The sequence below is a fragment of the Equus quagga genome, chromosome 7 (assembly GCF_021613505.1).
Source record: "Equus quagga isolate Etosha38 chromosome 7, UCLA_HA_Equagga_1.0, whole genome shotgun sequence".
NCBI lineage: Eukaryota > Metazoa > Chordata > Mammalia > Perissodactyla > Equidae > Equus > Equus quagga.
In genome coordinates, this window is record NC_060273.1 from 18,193,531 (window position 1) to 18,220,439 (window position 26,909).

The 26,909-nt window shown below is 41.3% G+C and overlaps 1 protein-coding gene across 1 annotated transcript; it reads left to right on the plus strand.

Annotated features, from left to right (window-relative positions):
- Nucleotides 1-106: 106 nt before the first annotated feature.
- On the plus strand, nt 107-26,383 carry DCTN5 (dynactin subunit 5). Its single transcript, XM_046666790.1, has 6 exons — nt 107-263; nt 1,004-1,072; nt 13,615-13,733; nt 17,410-17,521; nt 21,344-21,446; nt 24,358-26,383. The coding sequence occupies exons 1-6, from the start codon at nt 216-218 to the stop codon at nt 24,453-24,455; spliced, it is 549 nt and encodes a 182-aa protein (XP_046522746.1). The 5' UTR covers nt 107-215; the 3' UTR covers nt 24,456-26,383.
- Nucleotides 26,384-26,909: the final 526 nt, after the last annotated feature.

Genomic DNA, 26,909 nt, shown 5'->3' on the forward strand with positions numbered 1-26,909 from the left:
CGCCAATTGCAGCCGGCGCTCAGCCTGCGCACGCGCAGCCGGAGACTGCCGAGCAATGGAGCGGGGCCGCCCAGCGGAGAGCCGAGCTGTGGATGGGAGCCGAGGCCGCCCGGAGCGGAAGTGGGGCAGCTGCCGGAAGTAGTCGGAATCCCTGAACGACAGACGGGCAGACAGACTTTGACAGAGGCGAGAGCTGCGGAAAGGAGTTGGTGGCCATGGAGTTGGGCGAGCTGCTCTACAACAAGTCCGAGTACATCGAGACGGTGCGCGGGTCCTGTCATCTGCTCTCCCCTTGCCAGGCCTGCGTCCCTCTGAGCCCAGAGCCGCCGTTCTCTCCCTGCCCCACCCCGGGTCCCGGTGGCAGTTAGTGGGGATTACCTAGGGACACTTCGTGCATGGTCTGGCTTCGTTATATATTCTTTGTATGGCCAGTTTAACCTTTTTTAATTTATTCTTGATTCCCTCGTGGAGATAAAATGCATTCCAGAAAGCAGGACATCCGTCCAAATATTAATTACAGCTCCAGGCTTCCGACCAATTTGAAGTATTTTTTGAACTGACATTTCGTAATTTATTACTGTGTGCTAAAGACTGTTGGGTTCTTTATAGTCGATACATAATGTGTGTAAATTGCTTGAAACAGAGTAAGTGTTCCAGCAACGTTCCTGTTATTTTGTTTTTCATTGAATTCTCACCACTCTATGATGTTAGTAAAGTCGTTATCCTGGTTTTAGGGCTGTGAAACCGAAGTATGGAACTGAGACTGGAATCCGCGTTTCTGATGCGGTTAGGCTGTAGGCCTAATGGTCCAAATTCTGGATCCGTTCTTTGAATCCCCAGTTTCCTAATCCATGCTTGCTGCTTTGATATACTGCACTCGTTCCGGTGCAGACCTCACCCCATTTCAAGTCCTTTTCTGTCCAGTGTGAGCTTTCTTGATGGAAACCTGTAGCCCAGAACCCACTCAGTATGTTCACCCCGGTTTTCTGCTGTTTCCTTTCAGGCGTCTGGGAACAAAGTTAGTCGCCAGTCAGTGTTGTGTGGAAGTCAGAACATCGTTCTCAATGGCAAGGTAAGGGACCAAGCCAGCTCCAGTACGCAAACTTTTGCTGTCTTTCCACTAATTATCACATTAGCAGGGCAGATAAAATGTTGTCATGTCTCCCGTTTATTGCTGTACATTTAAAAATTCTCTTTTTTTTCTTTTTCACTCTCCAAATTAGATTTATTGAATACAAAAGAGATTCAATAAAGGGAGGCAACAGAAAGCCTTTTTCCTTTTATGCTAGGCACAAAATACAATGGCACCTAGAACTGAAATTGTACAATATTGTAGTGTGCCCTGTACGACTGGAGACAAAACATAGTTAGGCAACAAAATATTTTAGGGTAAAAACTAAAGTAATACTAATATAATTATCTGTTTAATAATAATTAATGATTCAGTATTAATTGAAACCTTTAAAATTAATGTAACAATTAAGAAAGATATTAAAATATGAGACAAATATGCAAGATGGAATATGAAAGGCTCAGAATCTTGTAGTCTGAGTAGATTGAAATAGCAGAGAGATGAGTATAAGCTTAGGAATGATATTAGAACATTGCCAAACCAGAGAAAATTCAAAATATATTTGAGGGGCCGGCCCCGTGGCCTAGTGGTTAAGTTCACGAGCTCCGCTGCTTCAGCCAGGGTTTTGCTGGTTCGAATCCTGGGCACGGACATGGCAGCACTGATCAGGCCACGCTGAGGCAGCATCCCACATGCCACAACTAGAAGGACCCACAACTAAGAATATACAACTATGTACCCCAGGGGCTTTGGGGAGAAAAAGGAAAAAAATAAAATCTTTAAAAAAAAAAAGATATATTTGAGCTTGACAAATACTGAAGTCTATAGTTTTTTCCTGCCATCTAGAACACTCAATTTTCCTTGAAATGTTACATCTCTAACTTCCAGAGAGAAAGTAGTCTCACTGTAATCAAGGTATCAGGTATCAGATGTAATCTAGATATCATAGATATTTTCCAGTAGAGACACAATTACTCCCTCCATTAGCCCATCATGCCATGAGATTTTAATGGAAAAGAAAAATGGTTCAGTGATGAGATATAATTAGTAATTATAGACAGTGTTTCTGCACAGAGTTTGAAAATTCAGTTAACTCTGTCTGATTCAATGGTAAATGTGTGGAGGTTTTTTGGAAGTCCCTTAGCTAATTCCAAAACGTTTTCAGTAGAAAAATTTGTAGGAAGATTTTTTTTTTTTGCTGAGGAAGATTTGCCCTGAGCTAACATCTGTACCAGTCTTCCTCTACTTTGTATGTGGATTGCCGCCAAGGCATGGCTTGAGAAGTGGTGTGGGTCTGCACCTGGGATCCAAACCTGTGAACACAGGCCACTGAAGTGGAACGTGTGGAACTCTAACAACTTGGCTACAGGGCCAGCCCTGATTTTTATTTTTTTAATCGAGGTGAAACATATGTGACAAATTTTGCCAGTTTAACCTTTTTTTTTGCTGAAGAAGATTAGCCCTGAGCTAACATCTATTGCTAATCTTCCTCCTTTTTTGCTTGAGGAAGATTAGTCCTGAGCTAACATCTGTGTTGGTCTTCCTCTACTTTATAAGTGGGCTGCCACCACAGCATGGCTGACAAGTTGTGTAGGTCCACACCTGGGAGCCAAACCCATGAACTCAGGTCACAGGAGGTGGAGCACACCAAACGTAACCACTACGCCACGGGGCCAGCCCCCATTTTAGTCTTTTTTTTTTTCTTTATTACAGCCACATGCTATTTTAGGGTTTTCGTGTTTAATATATTTTTTTATTGAGTTCATAATAGTTTACATCAATGAGAGATTTCAGTTGTACATAATTTCTTGACTGTCACCACATAAGTGCTCCCCTTCACCCCCTGTGCCCACCCCCACCCCCCTTCCCCTGGTAACCACTGAACTATTTTCTTTGTCCATGTGTTTGTTTATATTGACATAAGAGTGAAATCATCTGGTGTTTGTCTTTCTCTTTTTCTTTTTTTAAACATTTTATTTTTCCTTTTTGTCCCCAAAGCCCCCTGGTACATAGTTGTGTATTTTTAGTTGTGGGTCCTGCTAGTTGTGGCATGTGGGACGCCACCTCAGCATGGCCTGATGAGTGGTGCCATGTCCGTGCCCAGGATTTGAACCAGTGAAACCCTGGGCCACTGAAGTGGAACGTGCGAACTTAACCACTCCGCCACGGGACTGGCCCCTGGTGTTTGTCTTTATTAGTCTGGCTTATTTCGCTTAGTATAATTTCCTCCAGGTCCTTCCATTTTATTGCAAATGGGATGGATTTGTCTTTTTTATGGCTGAGTAGTATTCCATTGTATATATATACCACGTCTTCTTTATCCAGTCATAGGTCGATGGGCACTTGGATTGTTTCCATGTCTTGGTTATTGTGAATATTGCTGCAATGAACATAGGGGTACATATGCTGCTTTAGATTGTTGATTTCAAGTTGTTTGGGTAGATACCCAGTAGTGGGATAGCTGGGTCATATGGTAGTTCTATTTTTAGTTTTTTTGAGGAATCTTGATACTGTTTTCCATAGTGGCTGCACCAGTTTGCATTCCCACCAGCAGTGTATGAGGGTTCCCTTTTCTCCACATCCTCTCCAACATTTGTTATTTTTAGTCTTAGTGATTATAGCCATTTTAACAGGCATAAGGTGGTATCTTAGTGTAGCTTTGATTTGCATTTCCCTGATGATTAGTGATGTTGAACATCTTTTCATGTGTTTATTGGCCATCTATATATCTTTTTTGAAAAAATGTCTGTTCATGTCCTCTGCCCATTTTTTGATCAGGCTGTTTTTTGTTGTTGTTCAGTTGTGTGAGTTCCTTATATATTATGGAGATTAACCCCTTGTCAGATATATGATTTGCAAATATTTTCTCCCAATTGGTGGGGTGTCTCTTTGTTTTGATCCTAGTTACTTTTGCCTTGCAGTAGCTCTTTAGTCTGATGAACTCCCACTTGTTTGTTTTTTCTTTTGTTTCCCTTGTCTGAGAGGACATGGTATTTGAAAAGATCCTTTTTAGTTCGATGTCAAAGAGTGTACTACTGATATTATCTTCCAGGAGTTTTATAGTTTCAAGACTTATCTTCAAGTCTTTGATCTGTTTTGAGTTTATTTTTGTGCATGGAGTGAGATAGTGGTCTACCTTCATTCTTTTGCATGTGGCTGTCCAGTTTTCCCAACACCATTTATTGAAGAGACTGTCTTTTCTCCATAGTATGTTCTTGGCACCTTTGTCAAAGATTAGCTCACCGTAGATGTGCGGTTTTATTTCTGGGCTTTCAGTTCTGTTCCATTGATCTGTGTGCCTGTTTTTGTACCAGTACCATGCCGTTTTGATCACTACGGCTTTGTAGTACATTTTGAAGTCAGGGATTGTGATGCCTCCAGCTTTGTTCTTTTTTCTCAGGATTGCCTTAGCAATTCAGGGTCTTTGGTTGCCCCATATGAATTTTAGGATTCTTTGCTCTATTTCCGTGAAGAATGTCATTGGGATTCTGATTGGCATTGCACTGAATCTGTAGATTGCTTTAGGTAGAATGGACATTTTAACTATGTTTATTATTCCAGTCCATGAGCATGAAATCTCTTTCCATCTCTTTATGTCATTATCAGTTTCTTTCAGTAGTGCCTTATAGTTTTCATTGAATAAGTCCTTCACCTCCTTGGTTAAATTTATTCCTAGGTACTTTATTCTTTTAGTTACGATTACAAATGGAATTGTATTCTTGAGTTCTCTTTCTGTAAGTTCGTTATTGGAGTATAGAAAAGCAACTGATTTTTGTAGGTTGATTTTGTACCCTGCAACTTTACTGTAGTTGTTAATTATTTCTATTAGTTTTCTGATGGATTCTTTGGGGTTTTATATATATAAGATCATGTTGCCTGCAAACAACAAGAGTTTCACTTCTTCACTCACTATTTGGATTCCATTTATTCCTTTCTCTTGCCTAATTGCTCTGGCCAAAACCTCCAGTACTATGTTGAATAAGAGTGATGATAGTGGGCATCCTTGTCTCGTTCCTGTTCTCAGGGGGATGGTGTTCAGTTTTTGCCCATTGAGTATGATGTTGGCTGTTGGTTTGTCATGTATGGCCTTTATTATGTTGAGGTAATTTCCTTCTATCCCTATTTTGTTCATAGTTTTTATCATAAATGGCTGTTGGATCTTGTCAAATGCTTTCTCTGCATCTATTGAGATGATCATGTGGTTTTTATTCCTCAATTTGTTGATGTGGTGTATCACATTGATTGATTTGCAGATGTTGAACCATCACTGTGTCCCTGGTATGACTCCCACCTGGTCATGATGTATGATCCTATTGATGTATTCCTGAATTTGGGTTGCCACAATTTTGTTGAGGATTTTTGCGTCTATGTTCATCAGCAATATTGCCTATAGTTCTCCTTTTTTGTGCTCTCCTTGTCAGGCTTTTGTATCAGAGTGATGTTGGCCTCATAGAATATGTTAGGAAGCATTCCCTCTTCCCTAATTTTTTGGAATAGCTTGAGAAGTATAGGTACTAAATCCTCTCTGAAAGTTTGGTAGAATTCCCCAGGAAAGCCATCTGGTCCTGGGGTTCTATTCTTTGGGATGCTTTTGATTACTGTTTCAATCTCTTTTCTTGTGACTGGTTTATTCAGATTGTCTTTTCTTCTTGATTCAGCTTTGGGAGGTTGTAAGATTCTAAGAATTTATCCATTTCCACTAGATTGTCCATTTTGTTGGCATATAGTTTTCTCTTATAATCTGTTATATTTCTGTGGAGTCTGTTGTTATTTCTCCTGTTTCACTTCTGATTTTGTTATCTGAGCTTTCTGTCTTTTTTTCTTTGTAAGTCTGGTTGGGGTTTGTCAATTTTATTTATCTTCTCAAAGCACCAGCTCTTTGTTTCGTTGATCCTTTCTACTGCCTTTTTTGTTTCAATAGCATTTATTTCTGCTCTGATTTTTATTATTTCTCTCCTTCTGCTGACTTTGGGCTTTGTTTGTTCTTCTTTTACTAATTCAGTTAGGTGTAATTTGACATTGCTTCTTTGGGATTTTTCTTGTTTGTTAAGGTGGGCCTGTATTGCGATGAATTTCCCTCATAATATGGTTTTTGCTGCATCCCATATGAGTTGGTATGGCATGTTATAATTTTCTTTTGTCTCCAGATATTTTTTTTTATTTCTCCTTTAATTTCTTGAATGATCCATTGGTTGTTCAATAGCATGTTGTTTAGTTTCCGCATCTTTGTCCCTTTCTCAGCTTTTTTCTTGTAATTAATTTCTAGCTTTATAGCATTGTGATCAGAAGAGATGCTTGTTATTATTTCAATTTTCTTACATTTATTGAGGCTTGCCTTGTTTCCCAGCATACGGTCTATCCTTGAGACTGTTCTGTGTTCACTTGAGAAGAATGTGTATTCTGCTGTTTTTGGATGGAGCGTTCTGTATATGTCTATTACATCCAACTGGTCCAGCTTTTCATTTAATTCTACTGTTTCCTTGTTGATTTTCTGTCTGGATGATCTGATGTGATATGGAGTGGAGTGTTGAGGTCCCCTACTATTGATATCTTCTTTTAGGTTTGTTAATAGTTGCTTTATGAATTTTGGTGCTCCTGTGTTGGGTGCATAGATATTTATAAGCGTTATTTCTTCTTGATGGAGTGTCATTTGATCATTATATACTGGCCCTGTTTGTCTCTCTTTACCTGCCTTGAAGTCTACTTTGACAGTCTACTTTGAAGTCTACTTTGTCTGATATTTTTTGATGATAGCTATTTTGAATTCATTGTCATTTAGCTTACAAATTTCTGTGTCCTCAGAACTGAATTCCAGGTGTTTGTTGTTTTCTCTCTGATCTGGAGATTTGATGTAGTATTATGTTAGGGGAGGTGGGTTGGGTTTTTCTCATTCTGATGTTATTTGGTTGCAGTTACTGCCAATCGCCACTGGGTGGGGCTTGAGAGCCGCACATTCTGAACCCTGGCCTTCAGCTGAGATCCCAGGCAGTGGAGCGGTGGGTGGGAGGAAGGGCGCTAACTCCTGCATGCTCTCCACGACTTTTCCTTCTGCTCTCCTGGGATGTTGGCTTGATGAGGTCACACACACACACACACACACACACACACACACACACACACCTGAAGCTTTCACCCCATTAGAGGGCTTTCCTCTAGGCTGCAAGGGCCTGTGGGAGTCCTGGGTGATCCTGGGAATGAGATACCCCTTCCCCGCTCCTTCCCTCATGGATCCTCCCATCATTGCGGATTGCAGTCTCTAGGGGAGGGAGTGAAGTTCTCTCTTACCCTGTTCCAGCTCCTCCCAGTTGGGCTCCAACCTCTCCTCCCTCAGTCATGTGTCTGGGTGTCTCTCCAACGTTTCTGTATTATGTTAGGATGTCCTCTGTTGGAATATGGGTGCCCCTTTTTGTTGCATGTTGGAGGGAAGAGAGTCCTGGGCAAGTTCACTCCGCCATGATTCTGACCCCATTTTAACCATTTTTAAGTGTACAATTCATTGGCATTAATTACATTAACGGTGTTGTGCACATATCACCACTATCTATTTCTAAAACTTTTTTCATCACTCCAACAGAAAGTCTGTACCCATTAAGGAGTAACTCTCCGTTCCCTTCTCTCTCTAGTCCTGGGTAACCTCAATTTACTTTCTGTCTTTATGTATTTGCCTATTCTACAAATTTCATGTAAGTGGAATCATATAATATTTGTCCTTTTTTGGTCTGGCTTACTTCACTTAGCATAATGTTTTCAAAGTTCATTCATATTATAGCATGTATCAGAATTTTATTCCTTTTCATGGCTGAATAATGTTCCATTGTATGGTATGTTCCACTTTTTTTAATTCATTCATCTGTTGATGGACACTTCAGTTGTTTCCACCTTGGGGCTAGTGTGAATAATGCTGCCGTGAGCACTGGTGTACAAGTGTCTGTTTGAGTCCCTATTTCCAATTTTTGGGGTATATTCCTGGGGGTGGATTTCAGGATCATATGGTAATTCTATATTTAGCTTTATGAGGAATTGCCAAACGGTTTTCGACAAGGACTGCACCATTTTACCTTCCCACCACAATGCAAGAGTGTACTAATTTCTCCACATCCTCACCAACACTTAATTGTTTTCTGTTTTTTGGATGTGGGTGTGAATGGTATCTCATTGTGGTTTTGATATGCATTTCCTGAATGAGTAATGATGATGAACATCTTTTAATGTGCTTATTGGCCATTTGTATGTCTTTGGAGAAGTGTCGCTTCAGTCCTTAGCTGTTTTTAAATTGTGGTTTTTGTTATTGTTGAGTTGCAGGAGTTCTTTTTATATTCTGGACATTAAACTGTTATCAGATATGTGATTGCAAATATTTTTTACCATTCTGTAGATTGTCTTTTCACTTTCTTGATGATGTCCTTTGATGAACAAAAGTTTTTGATTTTGATGACATCCAATTTATTTTTTCTTTGTTGCTCAAGTTTTTGGTGTCATATCTAAGAATCCATTGCCAAACTAAAGGTCACAAAGATTTACTCATATGTTTTCTTCTAAGAATTTTATGGTTTTAGCACTTGTGTTTAGGTCATTAATCCATTTTGAGTTAATTTTTGTATATGGTATGAGGTAGGGATCCAAATTAATTAATTAATTCTTGTGGATGTGGCAATCCAGTTGTCCGAGCACCATTTGTTGAAGAGACTGTTCTTTCCCCGTTGAATGGTCTTGGGATCCTTGTAGAAAATCAATGGGCCGTCAATATAAGGGTTTATTTCTGGACTCTCAGTTCTCTTCCATTGGTCAATATGTCTGTTTTTATCCCAGTACTACACTATTTTGGTTAATGTAGCTTTGTAGTAAATTTTGTAATCAGGAAGTATGAATCCTCCACTTTGTTCTTCTTTTTCAAGATTGTTTTGGTTGTTCAGGGTCCTCTCTTTTTAAAGAACTGTTTTATTCGGCAACATTTGGTGTACACAAGAGTATATGTGATAGGTATAAATAATGAAGCATAAAAATTTTAAATCAACACCACAAACCTACCACCCACCTGAAGAACTAGAGCATAACGCATAATAATACAGTGCTGCCTTTGTGTTCTTGTCCTAGCCCTTTCTTCTGCCTCGTTCCAAGAGGAAACGATTATGCTGAATTTTGTGTCTTATAAATTCTTTATTTAAAAGAAACTGTTTTGTTACGTACATATGTATTCCTAAATAATATATATTGTTTAGCTTTAGTTGATTTTCTGTTTTCTGTGACTTACTTTTTCTACTTCAATTTTTTTTTAATATTTTATTTTTTCCTTTTTCTCCCCAAAGCGCTCCCACCCTGGTACATAGTTGTGTATTTTTAGTTGTGGGTCCTTCTAGTTGTGGCACATGGGATGCTGCCTCAGCATGGCCTCATGAGCAGTGCCATGTCCGTGCCCAGGATTCGAACTGGTGAAACCCTGGGCCGCCGAAGTAGAGCGTGCAAACTTAACCACTCAGCCATGGGGCCGGCCCCTACTCTCAATTATTATAATAATGACAGTAGGAAGCACACACCACACTCAGTAACTATTGTTCTTCTGAACTGTGTTGCTAAGATTCATTGTGGTTTGTGCATTTTCGCTGCTGTGTACAATTCCATTTTTTGCCTCTTATTGGTGGATTTTGTTTCCAGTTTTTTGTTATTATGAACAACCCATTTATGTTTCCGGCCCCTGTCCCTTTCAGGACTTTGACATTTCTGATTTCCTGAGCTCTTATATCAGGTGTCACAGTGCCTGCAGGGATAGACAGGGGTCAAATGAGTAAGGAAGACTGGGTGTCAACAGTCAAGAGAGGTGGGGAAACTGGAGAAGGAATGCTGACCTAGCTAAGCTCAAGTTGATTGTTGCCATGTGGCAATGCAGGCCTGTATTTCCAAAGCTTCTGATTTTCTCAAAAGAAACTAGAAATCTGGATTTTTTTTGATGCAAAATGTCCCAAATAATGTCATCTAATTTAAATAATAAGACATACTGGGGCTGGCCTGGTGGCGCAGCTGTTAAGTTCGTGCATTCCACTTCAGCGGCCTGCTGTTTGCCAGTTCGGATCCTGGGTGTGGACCTACACACCGCTTGTCAAGCCATGCTGTGGCAGGCATCCCACATTTAAAGTAGAGGAAGACGGGCACGGATGTTAGCTTAGGGCCAGTCTTCCTCAGCAAGAAGAGGAGGATTGGCAGCAGATGTTAGCTCAGGGCTAATCTTCCTCAAAAAAAAAAAGAAGAAGAAGAAATACTGCATAGGCCAAACAGAACAGGTTTCCAGCTACAGTTCTTAGACTTCCAACATGCCACGTCTGCCTTATCCAGGGTCAAGTTCAGTGAACTCTGCTTTTGTATCATTTTCTCCCATGTAAGGTCCTTATAGGCACCTCCCTTCATTTTAATACCGTGTCGCCTCTATTTGGAAGCTGACTTCACCCTTTAGCTCTACTCTTTATGAGATAGGAGACCAGGCTTTGAGTTTCTCTTGCTAAATTTCTTTAACCACCTATGATATCATTTACTTCTTATGTTTTTTATGTGTTTGCCTCTTCAGTGGGAGTGTAATTTAGACTGACTGAGGGATGTATATGGATTTTCTTTATTTCCAGATTAAGATTGTTATCTTTATTTCAAACAACCAACCATCAACAGATATCCAGAACTCTTGGAATTCTGTTTTCTTCTGAAAGAAAAGGCAGTCATTTTCTCTGATTATAGATAGAAACAAATTGAAAACAATGAAGTAAATTAAGAATCTCAGATGAAAGAAGTACACACTAGAAATAGACATCTCTTTAAGCTCGAAGAAGATAGCTTTTAAAGACGGAAGGGACCGTCGTACTTTACAGTCAGCAGCAGATGTGAAGGTCTCTTTGTTGCTGGTAGTGGTTTTATAGACTGAACTTCTGCAGGTGAGGTTGGTGAGCTCTTCCAGGTATGAGTTCATGTCTTTTTCAGTATCCTCTCAGAGCCTGGAGTTAAGCCTGGTGATTTATCTAAGTTCACCTATATGCGAGGTGTTCCCCACTTACCTCTCTAGCCTGACTGTCTGTCCTGGGCCCCAGACCTTTATTTACAACTGCCTCTTGGTTATCCAACAGATACCTCTAACTAACTCAGCATTTCAAAATTGAGTTTGTCACCTAACCACCAGAATCGCTCACTTCATTCTAGACTCTCTTTCTCTTAACCCCCAATATCTAAACAATGACTAAGTTGTATAGATTCTCTTCCTTTTTTGCTTTTTAAACATTTTATAATGGAATTTTTTTTGAGTTCGTAATAGTTTACATCTGTCTTTTTTTCTGGCTGAGTAGTATTCTATAATGAAATATTTTTAAAAAATCATCATTATTGAGGTATAATTTACATACAATAAAATATACCCATCTTAAATGTGCAGTTTGACAGGTTTTGACTGATGTGTACATCTGTGTAGCCACTGCCACAACCAAGATATAAAATATTTCCATCACCCTGGTTCCTTGTGGCCCTCTGCAGTCAACCCTCCTACCCTTGGCCCCAGGTAACCACTGATGTAAAGCATTTTCTAGAGTTTCATATAATTGGAATCATGTACTCCTTTTTGTCAGGCTTCTTTCACTCAGCATAATGTTTTTGAGATTTATCCATGTTGTTACATATAGTAGTGGATTAGTAATTCATTACTTTTTATAGATGAGCAGTATGATTATGGAACTTTTAAGACATATGCAAAAGTAGAGAGAACATATAATGAATCCCCACGTACTCGTTTATCAGCTTCTACAGTTAGAAGTATCTGACTTGAAGTATTCTTGTTTCATCTCTGTACCCACCCTCCAAACTATACCTGTTTTGACCAGGAGGGGAGGGAAGCTGCAGTATTTTAAAGCAAATTGCAAGCATCGTATTATTTCACTCATAAATTCTTCAGTTGTATCACTAATATTTAAAGACTTTAAAAAAATAAGTAGAGTACCCCTATTGTAATGTATATTTTTTAAAAAACAGTAATTCCCTACTATCATGTAATCCTCAGTCCATATTCAGTCTTTCCAGTATCTCAAGATGTCTTTTTGCAGTTGGTTTATTCAAATCAGAATCCAAACAAGGTCAAGGACGTATTTTGTGCATTTGGTTCATATGTCTCTTAAGCCTCTTTTAATCTATAACAGTTCTCTTTCCCTACTCCGTTTTTCTCCCCATGCCATTTATATGTTGGGGAAACAGGCTCACTGACTTGTAGAATTTTCATATTTCTAAATTGGCTGATTCTGTTTACGTGGGGTTGTTTACTGTGGTCCCTATTCCCCACTCTTCCCTCTAAACTGGTAGTTAGATCTAGAGGTTTGATAGCTTTCCTCTCCTCCTATTTATTTCTCCTTTCCTCATGCACAGCCATTGCTTTAGGTAAGATCCATTATCTCTTTTTACCTTGATCCACTATAGTCATCTGAAGGGTCGCTTTCCCTCTAGTCTTATCTGCCTCCTCCATTCAGACTCCAGACAGCTTCCAGAGTGCTCTTTCTTTCTTTCTTTTTTTTTTTGAGGAGGATTAGCCCTGAGCTAACTACTGCCAATCCTCCTCTTTTTGCTGAGGAAACCTGGCCCTGAGCTAACATCCGTGCCCATCTTCCTCTACTTTACATGTGGGACGCCTACCACAGCATGGCTTGCCAAGCAGTGCCATGTCCACACCTGGGATCCGAACCGGCGAACCCTGGGCCACTGAGAATCGGAATGTGTGAACTTAACCACACCGGGCTGGCCCCCAGAGTGCTCTTTCTAAAATGAAGATTCAATTGTGTTAATTCTCTGCTTAAAATCTTTCATTGATTCCTATACCCTCTAAGGAAAGGAGTCTAAGTTTCCATGCTCATCATACGTAATTCCTCATCATCTGTCCCTTGCTTCCTTTTCCAGCTGCAACCCCAGCCATATGCATTTTTTTTTACCCCATTTATTCAAGAGACATTTAAAGAATGCCCACTCTTTACCAAGTAGGGGGCATTGATTCCCTCTAACTTCTGAGCTGTGTTATTCGCCCCCTCCAGGCAATCTCTGGGGAAGCCAGATGTCACCCTCTGCAGTGAAGTACTTAATCTGAGTCCAGAAATTGGGGGAGGAACCAGAACCTCAGTGGGTCCACCTCTGGGATAATGAAGTTGGAGACAGTAGTATTAGGAGATGAGACAAAAGTAGGAGCAGCTGGGATTCCTTGAGCAAACAGCCAAGGCTTGGGGGCAGGTGGAACTGAGTGAATCCGAGGACGTGCATAAACTGGGTCTACTCCAGGTGTTCTCAATAAATGTTTGTTCATTCAATGAGTCCTGTTCATGGAATATTAGGGACAAAGTTTTCGATGTACTGGGAACATCTTCAACTGCAGTCGATGTTATGAGGGCAGTTGTCTTCTCCTTACAAGTTCCCCCTTTGGACAGAACAGATGACTCAGCAGATCAGAGCGTAACTGTCAATCAGTGTCTTGTTATCCACTCATTTTTATTGTTATGGTTTAGGTTATGTTGGTAACTTTTTAAATGTGCTTTGTTTTATAGACCATTGTGATGAATGACTGTATTATTCGAGGGGATCTGGCAAATGTAAGAGTTGGACGTCATTGTGTTGTGAAAAGTCGGAGTGTCATAAGGCCACCATTCAAGAAATTCAGCAAAGGGTATGTAATTTAATTACCTTGATTCAGTCTTGGGCAAGATGCTGCTACTGGTAGTGCTATCCATGTGTTGAGTTGTGGTGTAAGGAGCAGGTCTGTGATATTCTTGGGGACACTGAGTGAGAATTCACCATAATGAACACAACTCTGGTGGTGGTGTCTTAGTCTAGTTGGTGGTTGGGTGCCAGAAACAGAATCCATGTAAGCTGGCAAAAGCAAAGGGTGTTCTGATTAAACAGACATAGGCAGATTTAATGGAACTTAAGGGTAGCAAAAGGGGCCAGGCCTCACAAAGGATTAGAACCTGCCATTGGATAGCTAGCCAGAATCAAGATAACTGTTCTGTCTACTGCTATGTCTCCAAGATTATCCTGTCTCTTACCTCTTCTTCTCTCTGCACTTCTGCTTCCCTCTGCTCTCTTCCAGATTGGTTGTATCTTCCCCCTTTGCTCCTGGAGCCAACCTTGCTGCCTCAGCCCCTTATTTACATTACTTCTCCATTTAGGCTTCCAGCAGATACCAACTAGAGATCTTACGTTTTATTTCCAAAATTTTGGGAGAGGGAATCTGATTGGCTCAGCTTGAATTAAGTGCCCACCACTAGTCTAAAAAGCTTTGATCCAGAGGGCAAGGTTAAGTCAGGCCCACTGATCTCTCAGTTGGAATAGGGATTGTCCAACAAAAAACATGGACAGGGCAGGTAAACTGACCACTGTGCCTGCTGTGGTGGGATTCTCTTGGCCTATCTCCCCCTCAGCTAATTTGCTCTCCTGGTTCCTACCTGTAGCACCATCTGCATTTCATCCAATGATTCCACAAGCATTTATTGAGTGTTTTCCTTAAGCTAGTCACTAGGTTATAAGTTGGACATATAAAGATGGACAAAATGGCATTCCTGCCTCAGGGTTCTCAAAACCTACTGGTAGAAACGGTTACATAAACAGATAGCTACTGAATAATGTGATAGCCACTGTATAATGTGATACTCCTGTCACAGGGGTATGAACATGGTTAGGAGGGAACAGAGAAGAGAGTAAACTAACTCAGACTCTATAATACTTAGGAGTATATCATGCAGGAAGAATCCTGCATTTCCCGTAATGGTACTGGGCTCCAGGCTTTCTATTACATGCAAGAATTAGAGCAGAGAGTCATAATAAATCACTCGCATGAAAACATTCAATTATTGACTCAGAAGGCTACTGGAGGGAAACCAGAAAATCTTACGGTATGCTCTTGTGGTCTCATACAGTGACTGATACTCTGCCAGAGTTATTGACTCCACCTTCTTACCTTGATTTTTTTTTTTTTTTAAAGATTGGCACCTGAGCTAACAACTATTGCCAATCTTCTGTTTTTTTTCTTTTCCTTCTGCTTCTCCCCAAAGCCCCCCAGTACATTGTTGTATATTCTAGTTGTAGGTCCTTCTGGCTGATGCTCTGTGGGACACCGCCTCAGCATGGCCTAATGAGCGGTGCCATGTCCACGCCCAGGATCCGAACCTGCGAAACCCTGGGCTGCCGAAGTGGAGTGCATGAACTTAACCACTTGGCCATGGGGCTGGCCCCTTCACCTTCTTTTTTTTTAAGTTTATTTCATTTTATCACTTTTTTTTTTAGGGAGATTAGCCCTGAGCTAACATCTGTTCTGAGCTAACATCTGCTGCCAATCCGCTTCTTGCTGAGGAAGCCTGGCCAGCCCTGAGCTAACGTCTGTGCCCATCTTCCTCCACTTTATATGTGGGATGCCCGCCACAGCATGGCTTGATAAGCAGTGCGTAGGTCTACACCTGGGATTCGAACCCACAAACCCCAGGCTGCCTAAGTGGAAGGTGGGAACTTAAGTGCTGTGCCACCAGGCTGGTGTTTCCACCATCTGATAAAGGCATTATTGAGCTGGATATGGTCCAGGGAAGGCATGGAGAATGAACAAGAGGTTTTTGGGTGAATGGAGGGATGTGTAAATAAGAACCGTCCATGTAAGGGCCTGGCCTGGTTGCATAGTGGTCAAGTTTATGTGCTCCACTTCAGTGGCCCCGGGTTTGCAGGTTCAGATCCTGGGCGCAGACCTAACACCCTTGTCAGCCCACGGTGTGGTGGCATTCCACATAAGACAGAGGAAGCTTGGCACAGATATTAGCTCAGCTCAGGGACAATCTTCCTGAAGCAGAAAGAGGAGGATTTGCAACAGATGTTAGCTCAGGGCCAATATTCCTCACAGACACACACAAAAAGAATCGTCTGCATAAGAAATACAGAAATCTGAAGGTGTAAATAGCAACACATGAATAGAAGGTGAATGTAGATGTTTTTCCCTATGTGTCCCAATACCAGAACTAGATAATAATAGAAAGTTTGGAATTTATAATTTAAAATTAAAGAACCAGCAGTACTGCTATAGACTGTGGTGAGTTCAAGGAATTCATTGCCACACAAGAGGTCCAGGCTAATACTCCAAATGGATGAAGGAAGATTTAAATAAATTATAGGTCTGTGGAGGACAGGTAGCAGCTCTGACAAAATATTCTTGACAAAATAGAGGGGCCGGCCTGGTGGCGCAGTGGTTAAGTGCACATGTTCTGCTTCAGCAGCCTGGGGTTCACCGGTTCGGATCCTGGGTGCAGACATGGCACTGCTCAGAGGGCCATGCTGTGGCATGCATCCCACATATAAAGTTGAGGAAGATGGGCACGGATGTTAGCTCAGGGCCAGTCTTCCTCAGCAAAAAGAGGAGGATTGGCAGCAGATGTTAGCTCAGGACTAATCTTCCTCAAAAAAATAGAATGCAGGAGTGGAAAGAGCTAGTGAGCATCTGGCTACTTTATATTAGGTTCAGTCCAAAATTTACATCGCAAAGTACTGAAATGACTTGTAAATGTGATCACAGAACCACTGTCAATGACATTTGAGGAATCCTGGAGAATGGGGATGATGTCAGAAGTCTGGAGAAAGCCTACTAACTCCTACTCATCCTTCAAGTCTTGGCTTAATTATCACTTTCAGTTAAGCTTTTACCAAACCTCCAGTCTGGGTAAAGTCTCCTTGTTATATACACTCTCATAATGGGGTATTTTGCCTCTATAATGCTTATCATAGTTGTAACTAATTACTTATTTAGTCATTTATTGAATCTTTTGTTCTCTTGATTGTAAGCTCCTCATGGGCAGGATTGTGCCCCTTTTGCTCACCACTGTGTTCCCAATTCCTAGCATAGAGTCTGGCATATAGTAGGCACTCAGTAAAATCAGTGAGTATGTTAATTTTCAGAATGTTGGGTGCTAGAAATGATATTCCATGAACCTAATGTCTGTTTCCTGAAGTATTATAGAGCAGGTTGGTGAAAATGTGAACTGTGATCATTTTCAAAGGAAGCAGGAATGAGCAAACATTCATTCATTTTTATTTGGTGCCAGCATTTTTAGCTTTGAAGGTCTTGCCCCTTCTGCCTTGCTGTTTCCTTGCACATTTCATTGGTATAATATTTCTGTTTTTGAGCTAGTAGTCACATTCATCTTCTTCAACATTATAGAATTTCTCTAGCCTGAGGATTCTTTCCTTGCTAGGAACAGTCTTACTAAGACAAGATGATGAAGTTGACATTACGATCTGTAGTTCTATAAACCTTGACCAAAAGTTCATCACCTTGACCTTTCCTTGTTCATCTTCTTTTCCTTCTGTAGCGTTGCATTCTTTCCTTTACATATCGGGGACCATGTCTTTATCGAGGAAGATTGTGTGGTCAACGCAGCTCAGATTGGCTCTTACGTTCACGTTGGCAAGAACTGTGTGATTGTGAGTATGGTGACTTGGCTGGCTGAGCCACCTCGCTTCCCTCCAGCTCCTGTCCCTCACATCAGTGGGCCTCTGCTACTGTGACCAAGCACGGTAGACATAGTGTCTCATCTGCTGCTCTACTGAAACTGTTATTGGATTTTGAGTTTTTTTCTAGGCATTAATAATCATGATTAACCTTTATTCAGCCTCTTCCATATGATGTTAAACTCTTTTCTTTGATTATTTCATTTAATCCTCACAACCATCCAGCGGTAGTGGATACCATTATTACCCCTATTTGCAGATGAGAAGACCAAAGACCTTAGATATTAGGGCGTTTGACAAGGCTAGTAAGTGGTAGAGCTGGGATTTGAACCCGAGCAGTATGAATAGCCATGGTGCCATATGGCCTACCTATTGCTTTACTCAAGGATCTTACAGAATAGTGGGATGAGAGGATCTGAAGGGTGAGTTGAAATTGGCTTATAGACAAGGGGAGGATGGGCATTTCGGGAAAGAGATGGGCATGTGCAAGGGTCAGAGTCACCAAAGGGCATGATGTTAGGGAAACTACAGGTAGTTCAGGATGATGGGCATGCAGGGTACAAGTGGGCTCCTTGCTCAGCAGAACCTGTAAGACCCTGGTCTACAGGAGCCTAGGCATCAGTTTGTTCAATCCGATCAAGGCTCTACAGGGTTGGATTTCTTGGTATTTCATAGATGAAGAGCTTGATTTCACTTAGGATTCATGAGAACATCCTGGGTGAGAATGTTAATGATTAGAGCTGAACTGCCTAAATGTTTAGGGAGAATGTTTCCTGCATTTTAAATTTATACCTCAGACTAGATTTTAGGAAAAGCCAAGACTTTTTTCATGTTTTTACATGGCTGATCCCATTAATACAGAGCCAGCTCTCTGCTCTGCATAAGACTCAGACCCTAAAGTATCAAAACCTTGCAGAAACCATGCAGTCACCTTCCAGAAGTCATGAGGGCACAGCAAGGATGGATGGTGCAATGGAGAACCACACTGCTGCAAAAAACATTCCAATCTGACTTGTTACTCAGAATTAAGGGAAGTAGTTCTTTTGCCAAATATTCTCATCCGGAGGAGTTCCTTGTTATGTATTAGACAGAAAGTCTTTGGTTCAGCCTGATGTTGGAGGAAGGGAGAAGATAGTGAAATCCATCCTCTCTTCTCACTGACTGTTTGGCAAAAGCTGGCTTTGCAGTCACAGCTGTGTGGTTCTGCTATTTTCCTCAGCAAAGTGAAGACATCACCATGGTGCTTTAGCCCTGTTCTGTATCCTCCAGGCAAAATGTCTGAAGGGTTAAAATCCAAATGCTCTTCCCAATGCTTAGGGAAATTCAGTCCTATTCTTAGGTCCTCTGCTTTTTGTACTGCTTTTCAATACATCAGTTCATTGTTCAATATCAGCAGGACTTATTTGCTGAGCCTTACAAATTCTCAAGTAATCTCTCAGGAGAAAGATCCTTTTAGAAGTCTAGAATCTCAATGCTAGCAGGAACTCTTTTAGAGTTTAGCTGTCCCCATCAGGTCCAGATCCTTCCTATAGCAGCATCCCATGTTATAGTCTAACTTCTCTTTGGATATGTGAAGGTGTGGGTGTTGATCAGAATTGCCCGAATGCCAGCAGGAAACGCCTAACAGGCAATACTAATAGGCACTGTTATTGTCTGTGAGTTTTACATTTATTATTTCCAATCCTGACAGCGTCCCTGCAGGTTTGGTTTTACATCCTATTTCACAGATGAGGAAACCAAGGCTCAGAGATGCTAAATAACTTGCCTAAGGAGATATAGGTAGCTGTCATACTAGCAACATGTAGTTCTTGACTCCTCCTTGGGAAAGTGTTCAGGAAAGAATAAAGAATTAGTTTCAGCTTTTAACCTCCTCAGCTATTGCCAATGCATTCATGCCTGAGAAGTACCTGCATTTTTAATTTTGCTGCTATTTAATTGATTGGTTTGCCCAGAATGCTTGAAAACCCAATTAAGCATCATTTCCCTGAGTAGGCAGAATGGCCAACTAGTGGACAAAGCAGGTGAAAACAGGCTGTGTGGTGGCTAGTGGTGCACAGTGAAAAGATTCACCTCCACTCTTCTTTTCCAGGGCCTTTGTCTGTGGATCCTTGTATGTGAAGGGATCATGCCTCATGCAGCACATTCTCCTTCCTTTTACTCAGTGCCCCTGTGCATAGTCTGAGTTATTAGGAGTTTAGGTGTCATAGTTCATCTTTGAGTTAATTTGGGAGTCACCAGGGAACTGGCCAGCTGCCGTATTTTTGAAATTGCCGATAGCAGATAATTGGTGGAAGACAACTTTCCAAGGAGGAATGAAGAGCTGCAGGCATAACTTGTTTCTGAGCAAAAAGTGTTGCCAAGTGTTGCCAAAGCTATTATCCACCCAGCTGGAGGAAGCTTAATAGCCGCTTAAGAAATTCAGACCTTAGAGATATAAGCTTTTTAAAAAAATTCCTTTGGCAATCTACCTGGAAATACATGTGATTTGGGTTTTGAAGAGTGAGGAAAATTTGAACACAACCAAATCAAAGTATGTTTCATAGTCTTTGGTAAAATCTGAGATCTGGATGGATTAGCATTGTCCTGGTATTTGTTAGGAGTTCCACATTCCCGGACAGGTATATTTTCTCAGATCATCTGACTGGAACACAAGTGACCTTACAGGCCCTGGTGATGTAAACACAGTCAACGAAGACCACAACTTTCATTTATTCAGCAAATAATCTGAGGCACAACGTTAAGCTTTATACAGAAGCCTCTCCTTTCCCTTAACCCATGAAACAAGTGACTCTCCAGACCTTATTTCTTGCTCTCAAAATGCCATGGGTGATGGCAGTGTTGAAAACTGATGGCAGTGGATAAAGTCAAGCATAAGATTCAGCCTAAACCTTCAAGGAACTACCACTCACCTGTGGGAGAAGAAATGACCCAATAACTTCATGTCCAAATGCGTTTGTCAGGACTTATCCAGTTGGAGTTGACAAAGGAACAAACAAACCATAAACTCGTAGATGTAAAATGGAACGTATTGGCTGACATAAACCAAGAGGACAGAAGTACATCCTAATTTCATGCACAAATGGCTCCAGGAGTTCAATTGATGTCATGAGAATTAGTCTCCATCTCTTTTTGTTTTCCCCTGGGAGGTTCTCAAGGCAGGTTCTTCCCTCATGGAAACAAGGTGGTTTTTCAGGCTTCTGTCTTATCTTCTAAAAACTTCATTGGAAAGAGCTTCTTTTCCAAGTAGTCCCAGCAGAAGCCCTAATGTTGAGATTCATCAGACCAGTTTGGCTCATATGCTGACTCTAAAGCACTGTGGCCAGGCTTGGAGTTTGGGGTTTGGGATGGGAGGTGAAGCACATGGACTAAGATACAGTACAGGTGGTTCCCAAGGAAAATATAGGCTCCATTTCCAGAAGAAAGGGTAATGGATGTTGGACAAGCAGAACGACAGATGTCCACAAAATTACAAAAATAAAATAAAATTAAGTAGAACTCTTGGAAGACCAAATTTCACATAGTCTGTAATGTCTAAGATAACCTGAACTGTCCCCAGCATACAAGCCCCTCCCCAAATGTGCACACGCACACATGCACATTGACATCCCTGCCTCCTGCTCCTCCTTGTCAGGTACCACCTGAAGTAGGGAATTGCAGCCACACCTCTTATCACTGTCCCTTGCTATTATATAATATCACAAATGGAGAAGATATAAAATAGCCTTCCACACAGCACACTAGACAACTTTTACTCCCATTTCCTGCTATTTCCTATTAACAAGATTTTCATTTCAGGGGCGTCGATGTGTGTTGAAAGACTGCTGCAAAATTCTTGACAATACAGTATTACCCCCAGAAACTGTGGTCCCACCATTCACCGTCTTCTCAGGCTGCCCAGGTAACTTTGGGTGTTGATTATTAAAACTCAAGTTTATTTTCCATCACAAAAATAACGTATGCAATTTCTGTCTCTGACAATATGTGGTTCTAGCTAACTTAAAAATTCTCCTGCTATAAAGTACCTAGAAATGCTATCTAAAATATAGCAAGTATCTTTTTAAATGCATAATTTGGTTCACAAGGAAATTATTGAGGATCAGAAGCAAAGAGGAAACTAAACCCACACTATAAGCATACTTAGGTTGATGCGTTTTCATAATAGAGTGGTTTAGGATTTGATCCTTGTGTGGCGATGAGAGGTAAAGCCTTGCCTCCACACATGGCAGAGAGAGCCTCTTGAAGGGTCATCCTTCAATAAAAAGTTGCTGTAGAACAAATCTGCCACCAGCACAGGAAAAGTTCAAAGAAGCGTGTCTCTCTAGGCCTTGGCTCTGGATGGAAAAAGAAAAAGTCTCTCCAGAGAATTCTAACTATGGCCTTACCCTCACATTGGTTGGGAGTTTGAACTTGTACTTCCCACACTGTCCAGGAACGCCCAAACTGAAAAGTTAACATGAAACATGGTCTAAGACCACTGTTAGCTTTGGGACACCAGAGGGAAGCAAATACATCACCTCTTGACCTTGGCTGACGGAATGCCCACAGGTAAAGCCCCTCGTGAGCTCAGAGCTCCAAATTGTAAAACATGTGAGCCAACAGAGGAAATACGTGTTCATCTTAGGAAGCTTGGAAAATGCTGAAAAGCAGAAGGGAGACGAGAACTTCACAGTCCCCCTCACCCCAAGACAGTTTCTCTCTTCTGCGTACTGTTTTACGCAGTGGAAGTCATGTAGCATCTACAGAGGCACATCACAGATTCACAGATGGAAGATGATATGAAGAGGGAGATTTGACAATAGATGATATCTACCACAGGTGGTTTAATTGTTTTTCCATTTAAAAAAAAATCTCATTACTCAGATCATTGAATATGAGTTTCAAAGATGTCCAGATCATCCACTCAGATTCTTTGGGAGAAAGTGGCCATTCTGCTGTTTCGTGCATCTCTGCTTTTGCCAAAGAGGAAGAAAGGACTTCCGTTTAGTTATTCTCCCCATCTTGGGTTCCCACTGTGAGAAAGTTTCACTGTTCTTAGCAAGCGCTAGAGCAGAACGGCCCCAACAGTTGTTGTAAATGATTGTCACACAAGCATCTGGCCTGAGATGAGAAGGCTATTGCCAGGGAGGTATTTTAATCTCTTTCACCTTCTTCAAGGTCCTTAGAACCAACTAGTTATGGTTGTTGAGCACTGATGGCAGAAGGCAGGGAAGCACTGCTTGGTATTTGAAATCCAAATAAACACTATGTTTGGAGGTTCTGATGGAGGATTCAAACTGCTGCACCTTAGAGATTGTTGTATAAATGAAGAAACTGAGGGCAAGAGAGGTGGGTTGTCCAAGGTGTCAGAGCTGGTTAGTGGGAAAGCCTTGACTAGCACTGAAGACCCCTAATTTAGAGACTAGTACTTTTTACACTGTGGTAAGATACTTTCCATGTTTATTTTATATAGTTTCACCAACAAAGGCTAACCATCTAAATATTGCTAATGGCAATCTCCATCTTGAATAAAGAGACATGGGGTTGCAGGAAAACTGGCACATTTTTGAAGGGCTCCACTGCATGAAACTGAGTCATGAAACAAGATGAAAGGCAAACTACCCAGAAAGGATCTGGGTCAGGAATCAAAAACTCAGGTGCCTGTAGGAGCCAGGCAGATCAGTAAATGATAGCAATGATAGCCTGTCATAGCTGTTTAAGAATACAGGCCTAATATTATGAGATCTTCCGATGTTTCATGAGGAGCTAAAAATCTGAATTTTTATGTACTATCTCTGAATTTTTAAATGTTGGCTACTAATTTTTAAAAAGATTAAATACTGTATAGACCAGACATATGTTTGCAAATCTAACATGGGCTGCTAATTTGTAAAAGGTGCCTATGGGAATTTTGTATTTTTTTAGACCATTTTTTCTATCCTACCTGTTATTTTCTCTCTCTATATATACAACTGCATGTCTGTTTTTGTATGTATATGAGTGTAAAGGTATGTGAGTGTATGTATGTGTACATATTTGTGTATGTAATATGGATATATGAAACTGTTTATAGTATATAAACAGAATCACACTATTCTGTTTGGAAATTTGCTTTCTTAACATATATCTTGGGCATGTTTTGTTGTCAGTATCTAGAAACTCACCTCTTTCCTTTTAATGGTTACGCGTTTTTCATTGCCTAAATGTACCATAATATAACTAATCAATCCCCTAGTATAATAGATCATTAGAAGTTGTACCTGGTTTTTCACGATTAGAAACTTTGCTGCAGTAACAGTGTATGAGAGTGCCTCTTTCCCAGAAATTCTTAAGTATGATCGCCCTATCTCTAGTCTTTCTGGAGGACATTTGGGGTCTACTACCATCCTTGATTTGTCTGTATCTAGCATGTTCGAGCATTGGATTCAGTTTCATTGTGTGAATATCAGGGAAGTTTCTCAGCTCAAGAGCACTCACTTTGCCTTGCCCAATAGGTGTCACACCAGAATCAGGATGGACAAACCCTTGTTGAGAACAACCTCTTGTAGTCAGAGATGCCTGAACTCTTCAGATTATGCAATAATATGCTAACCTCTTTCACCTGGAATATACTTCTCCATTTTGGGACCAGTATTATTTGTTTCCCTCACACACACAAATTCAAAACATCTGGAAGAGATCATCAGTAGAAATATTCTCTTAGAACCAAAGATGGAAAACCTAACATTTAGACTCTCATGACTAAAGAAAAGAGCCCTCTAGGAGTTTAAACAGAAATCAGAGTTCCAGGCCTCCCCTGGCTCCTGTGGTTGACAAGGTCTTTCTTTTCCCAGGACTCTTCTCAGGGGAGCTCCCAGAATGTACCCAGGAGCTGATGATTGACGTCACTAAGAGCTACTACCAGAAGTTTTTGCCCTTGACCCAGGTCTAACGTCTCTGCCTCATGTGTTGAATTTGCTTGAGCTCAAAGATGAACTTGGGGACGAAGTGAGCCTGTCAGCATCTACAAAGAGGTCTTGTGTCTTTGATACCTTCCACCCTTCCGTTTTTGTTGTTGTTAGTTTTTTTGTTTAATTCTTTAGAATTTCTCAATCCTTCCAGGCTTGAAGCTCTTACGACTTTAATAACAGAGCGTCTGGAGGAGTTGTCTCCAGATGCTGTGCTTAAACCTTATCTATTAGCAGTCACTTCATACCATTATCTGTGGAACACAGAATCATCTGTTCCCAACACTCCCACCCCTTGGTCCTGAAACAGGCCTGCAGAACAGAGCTCTCTGTTCCAGCGTGGAGGGTGTCAAGCCGGTGTGCTGCTCATGGCCATGAGCTCCCCAGTGTGAACACCACTCATACGGAGTACTCTCAGCTTTCCTGCTGCTAACGCATTTGGCCAGTTGCTCATAATCTTGGGAAAAAAGTATTCACAACCTTTCAGAGCTCAGATTCCTGTTGGCCACTAAAACTTGAAGTGAGGGGTGGTTAGTATTTTTCTTCTTCCGAAAATGACCTTAACTGTCATTTTAACCCAGGGTGACTAATAAAGGACTTTCTAGCATTCTGTTCTAGGGCCTTTGGCTTTCACTGAAAGGGGGGCCCTCAGCACCCAGATTTTATTTTGGCCAAGGCCCAGGTTTGAGTCTCCCATGTGGTAGACTAGTCTGGCAGCCACTCCTTGCCTTGGTAATTTGGGGGCAGCAGTATATGCCTTATTTCATTGAAGATGTAGGATTTATAACACTTTAACCCACCCTTTATGTGCAGTAAACCTCACAGTTCAGACCAGAATATCTGTACTCGGGCCCAGTCATCTATCTATACGAGGGCCTCTTAAAATCCTTCTGTGGGCGCAGAGCCCCGAGGAGTGAATGAAGTTGCCAGTGCTCTTCTTACCGTCTCCCTCTGGGTAATAGCACAACCCTACCTGGTTCTGCCCTGCCCTCTTGGTTTAGAAGGAAGATTTAGAAGTGAAGGCCTGAGAGGTTGGCCTTGTGTAATACTCTGACTCTGCTGTGAATAGGGTAGGACAATTCAGTCTTGAAGGTTGGGATCTAGCAGGAGCCGTCTTGAATTAATATCTGTTTGTGGGGTTTGCAAGACCAGCTATGTATAATTATCTCCACTAGTTCAATGTAAAACTGCTTTCTGGTTTGTCCTTTTTTTATGTTTGTACATTAAAAGATTGACACATGCAACAAGCCATTTAAGGTGATCACTCCCCACCTCCAGCGATGGCTACCTGTATTCCTTGGGCACTTACTTCACTGTGTGCCTGCTGCCCTTCTGCGGGCTTGACATTCACCAGCCTGCTTATGGCTCACACAGCCCTAAGGTGGATGTTATTCCCATTTTACAGATGAGAAATAAACTCAAAGATATTAGAGAACTTGGTCCACTCCATACAGTGAAGAAGTGGTTGGCCCAGGAGTCATACCCATGTCTGTCTGGATCCACAGCCCATGCTCTCCATCTCTGCCCTGAGATGGATCACATCTGCCATGCGTCCTCTCTGATACCAGCAGTCTGTGACGATTGCAGGGTTCGGGTTTTTTTGTCATATGCTGGCGTCTCCCCCAGTTCCCTTCCCTTCTTGTGCCACCAAAAAGGTGACTCTGGAATTGGCAAAGCTAGATGCTCTCTAGGCTAACCTCTTTCTCACTAGAGAAATCTTCTGGGGCATGTCTAACAGGTTACCATTGGCCTATGTTTGAATACTTCCAAAAGGAAGCTTGCCACTTTATGGACTAACTGTCCGGTTTTTGGGGGGTTTTTTTTGTTTTTTGTTTTTTTTTTGAGGAAGATTAGCCCTGAGCTAACATCTGCTGCCAATCCTCCTCTTTTTGCTGAGGAAGACTGGCCCTGAGCTAACATCCGTGCCCATCTTCCTCTATTCTGTATGTGGGACACTTACCACAGCATGGCTTGCCAAGCGGTGCCATGTCCACACCCGGGATCCGAACCAGCAAACCCTGGGCTGCTGAAGTGGAATGTGCAAACTTAATCACTGCACCACCAGGCTGGCCCCGTCCATTTTCTTTTTTAACATATTCTTTGTGAATAAATTTGTGTAACTTATTCTTTGTGTAACTTATTCTTTATTCTAATGTGAACCTTTACTGAGATATAATTGACATATAATTTTTTTGACTATTTTGTTGGTGAACAACCAAAATTAAGAGAAAGTAGGAGTGTTTTTGAACTTCGTAAACAGTTTAAAAATCTTTTTTTTAAGATGTTATTTTTCCTTTTTCTCCCAAGTCCCCCAGTACATAGTTGTGTGTTTTTAGTTGTGGGTCCTTCTAGTTGTGGCATGTGGGATGATGCTTCAGCATGGCTTGATGAGCGGTGCCATGTCCATGCCCAGGATTCGAACCGGCGAAACCCTGGGC

Coding starts and splice junctions, on each gene's coding strand:
- DCTN5 (XM_046666790.1), top strand. CDS start 216: ATGGAGTTGGGCGAGCTGCTCTACAACAAGTCCGAGTACATCGAGACG. Junction 264..1,003: donor AGTCCGAGTACATCGAGACG/GTGCGCGGGTCC, acceptor GTTTCCTTTCAG/GCGTCTGGGAACAAAGTTAG. Junction 21,447..24,357: donor CGTCTTCTCAGGCTGCCCAG/GTAACTTTGGGT, acceptor TTCTTTTCCCAG/GACTCTTCTCAGGGGAGCTC.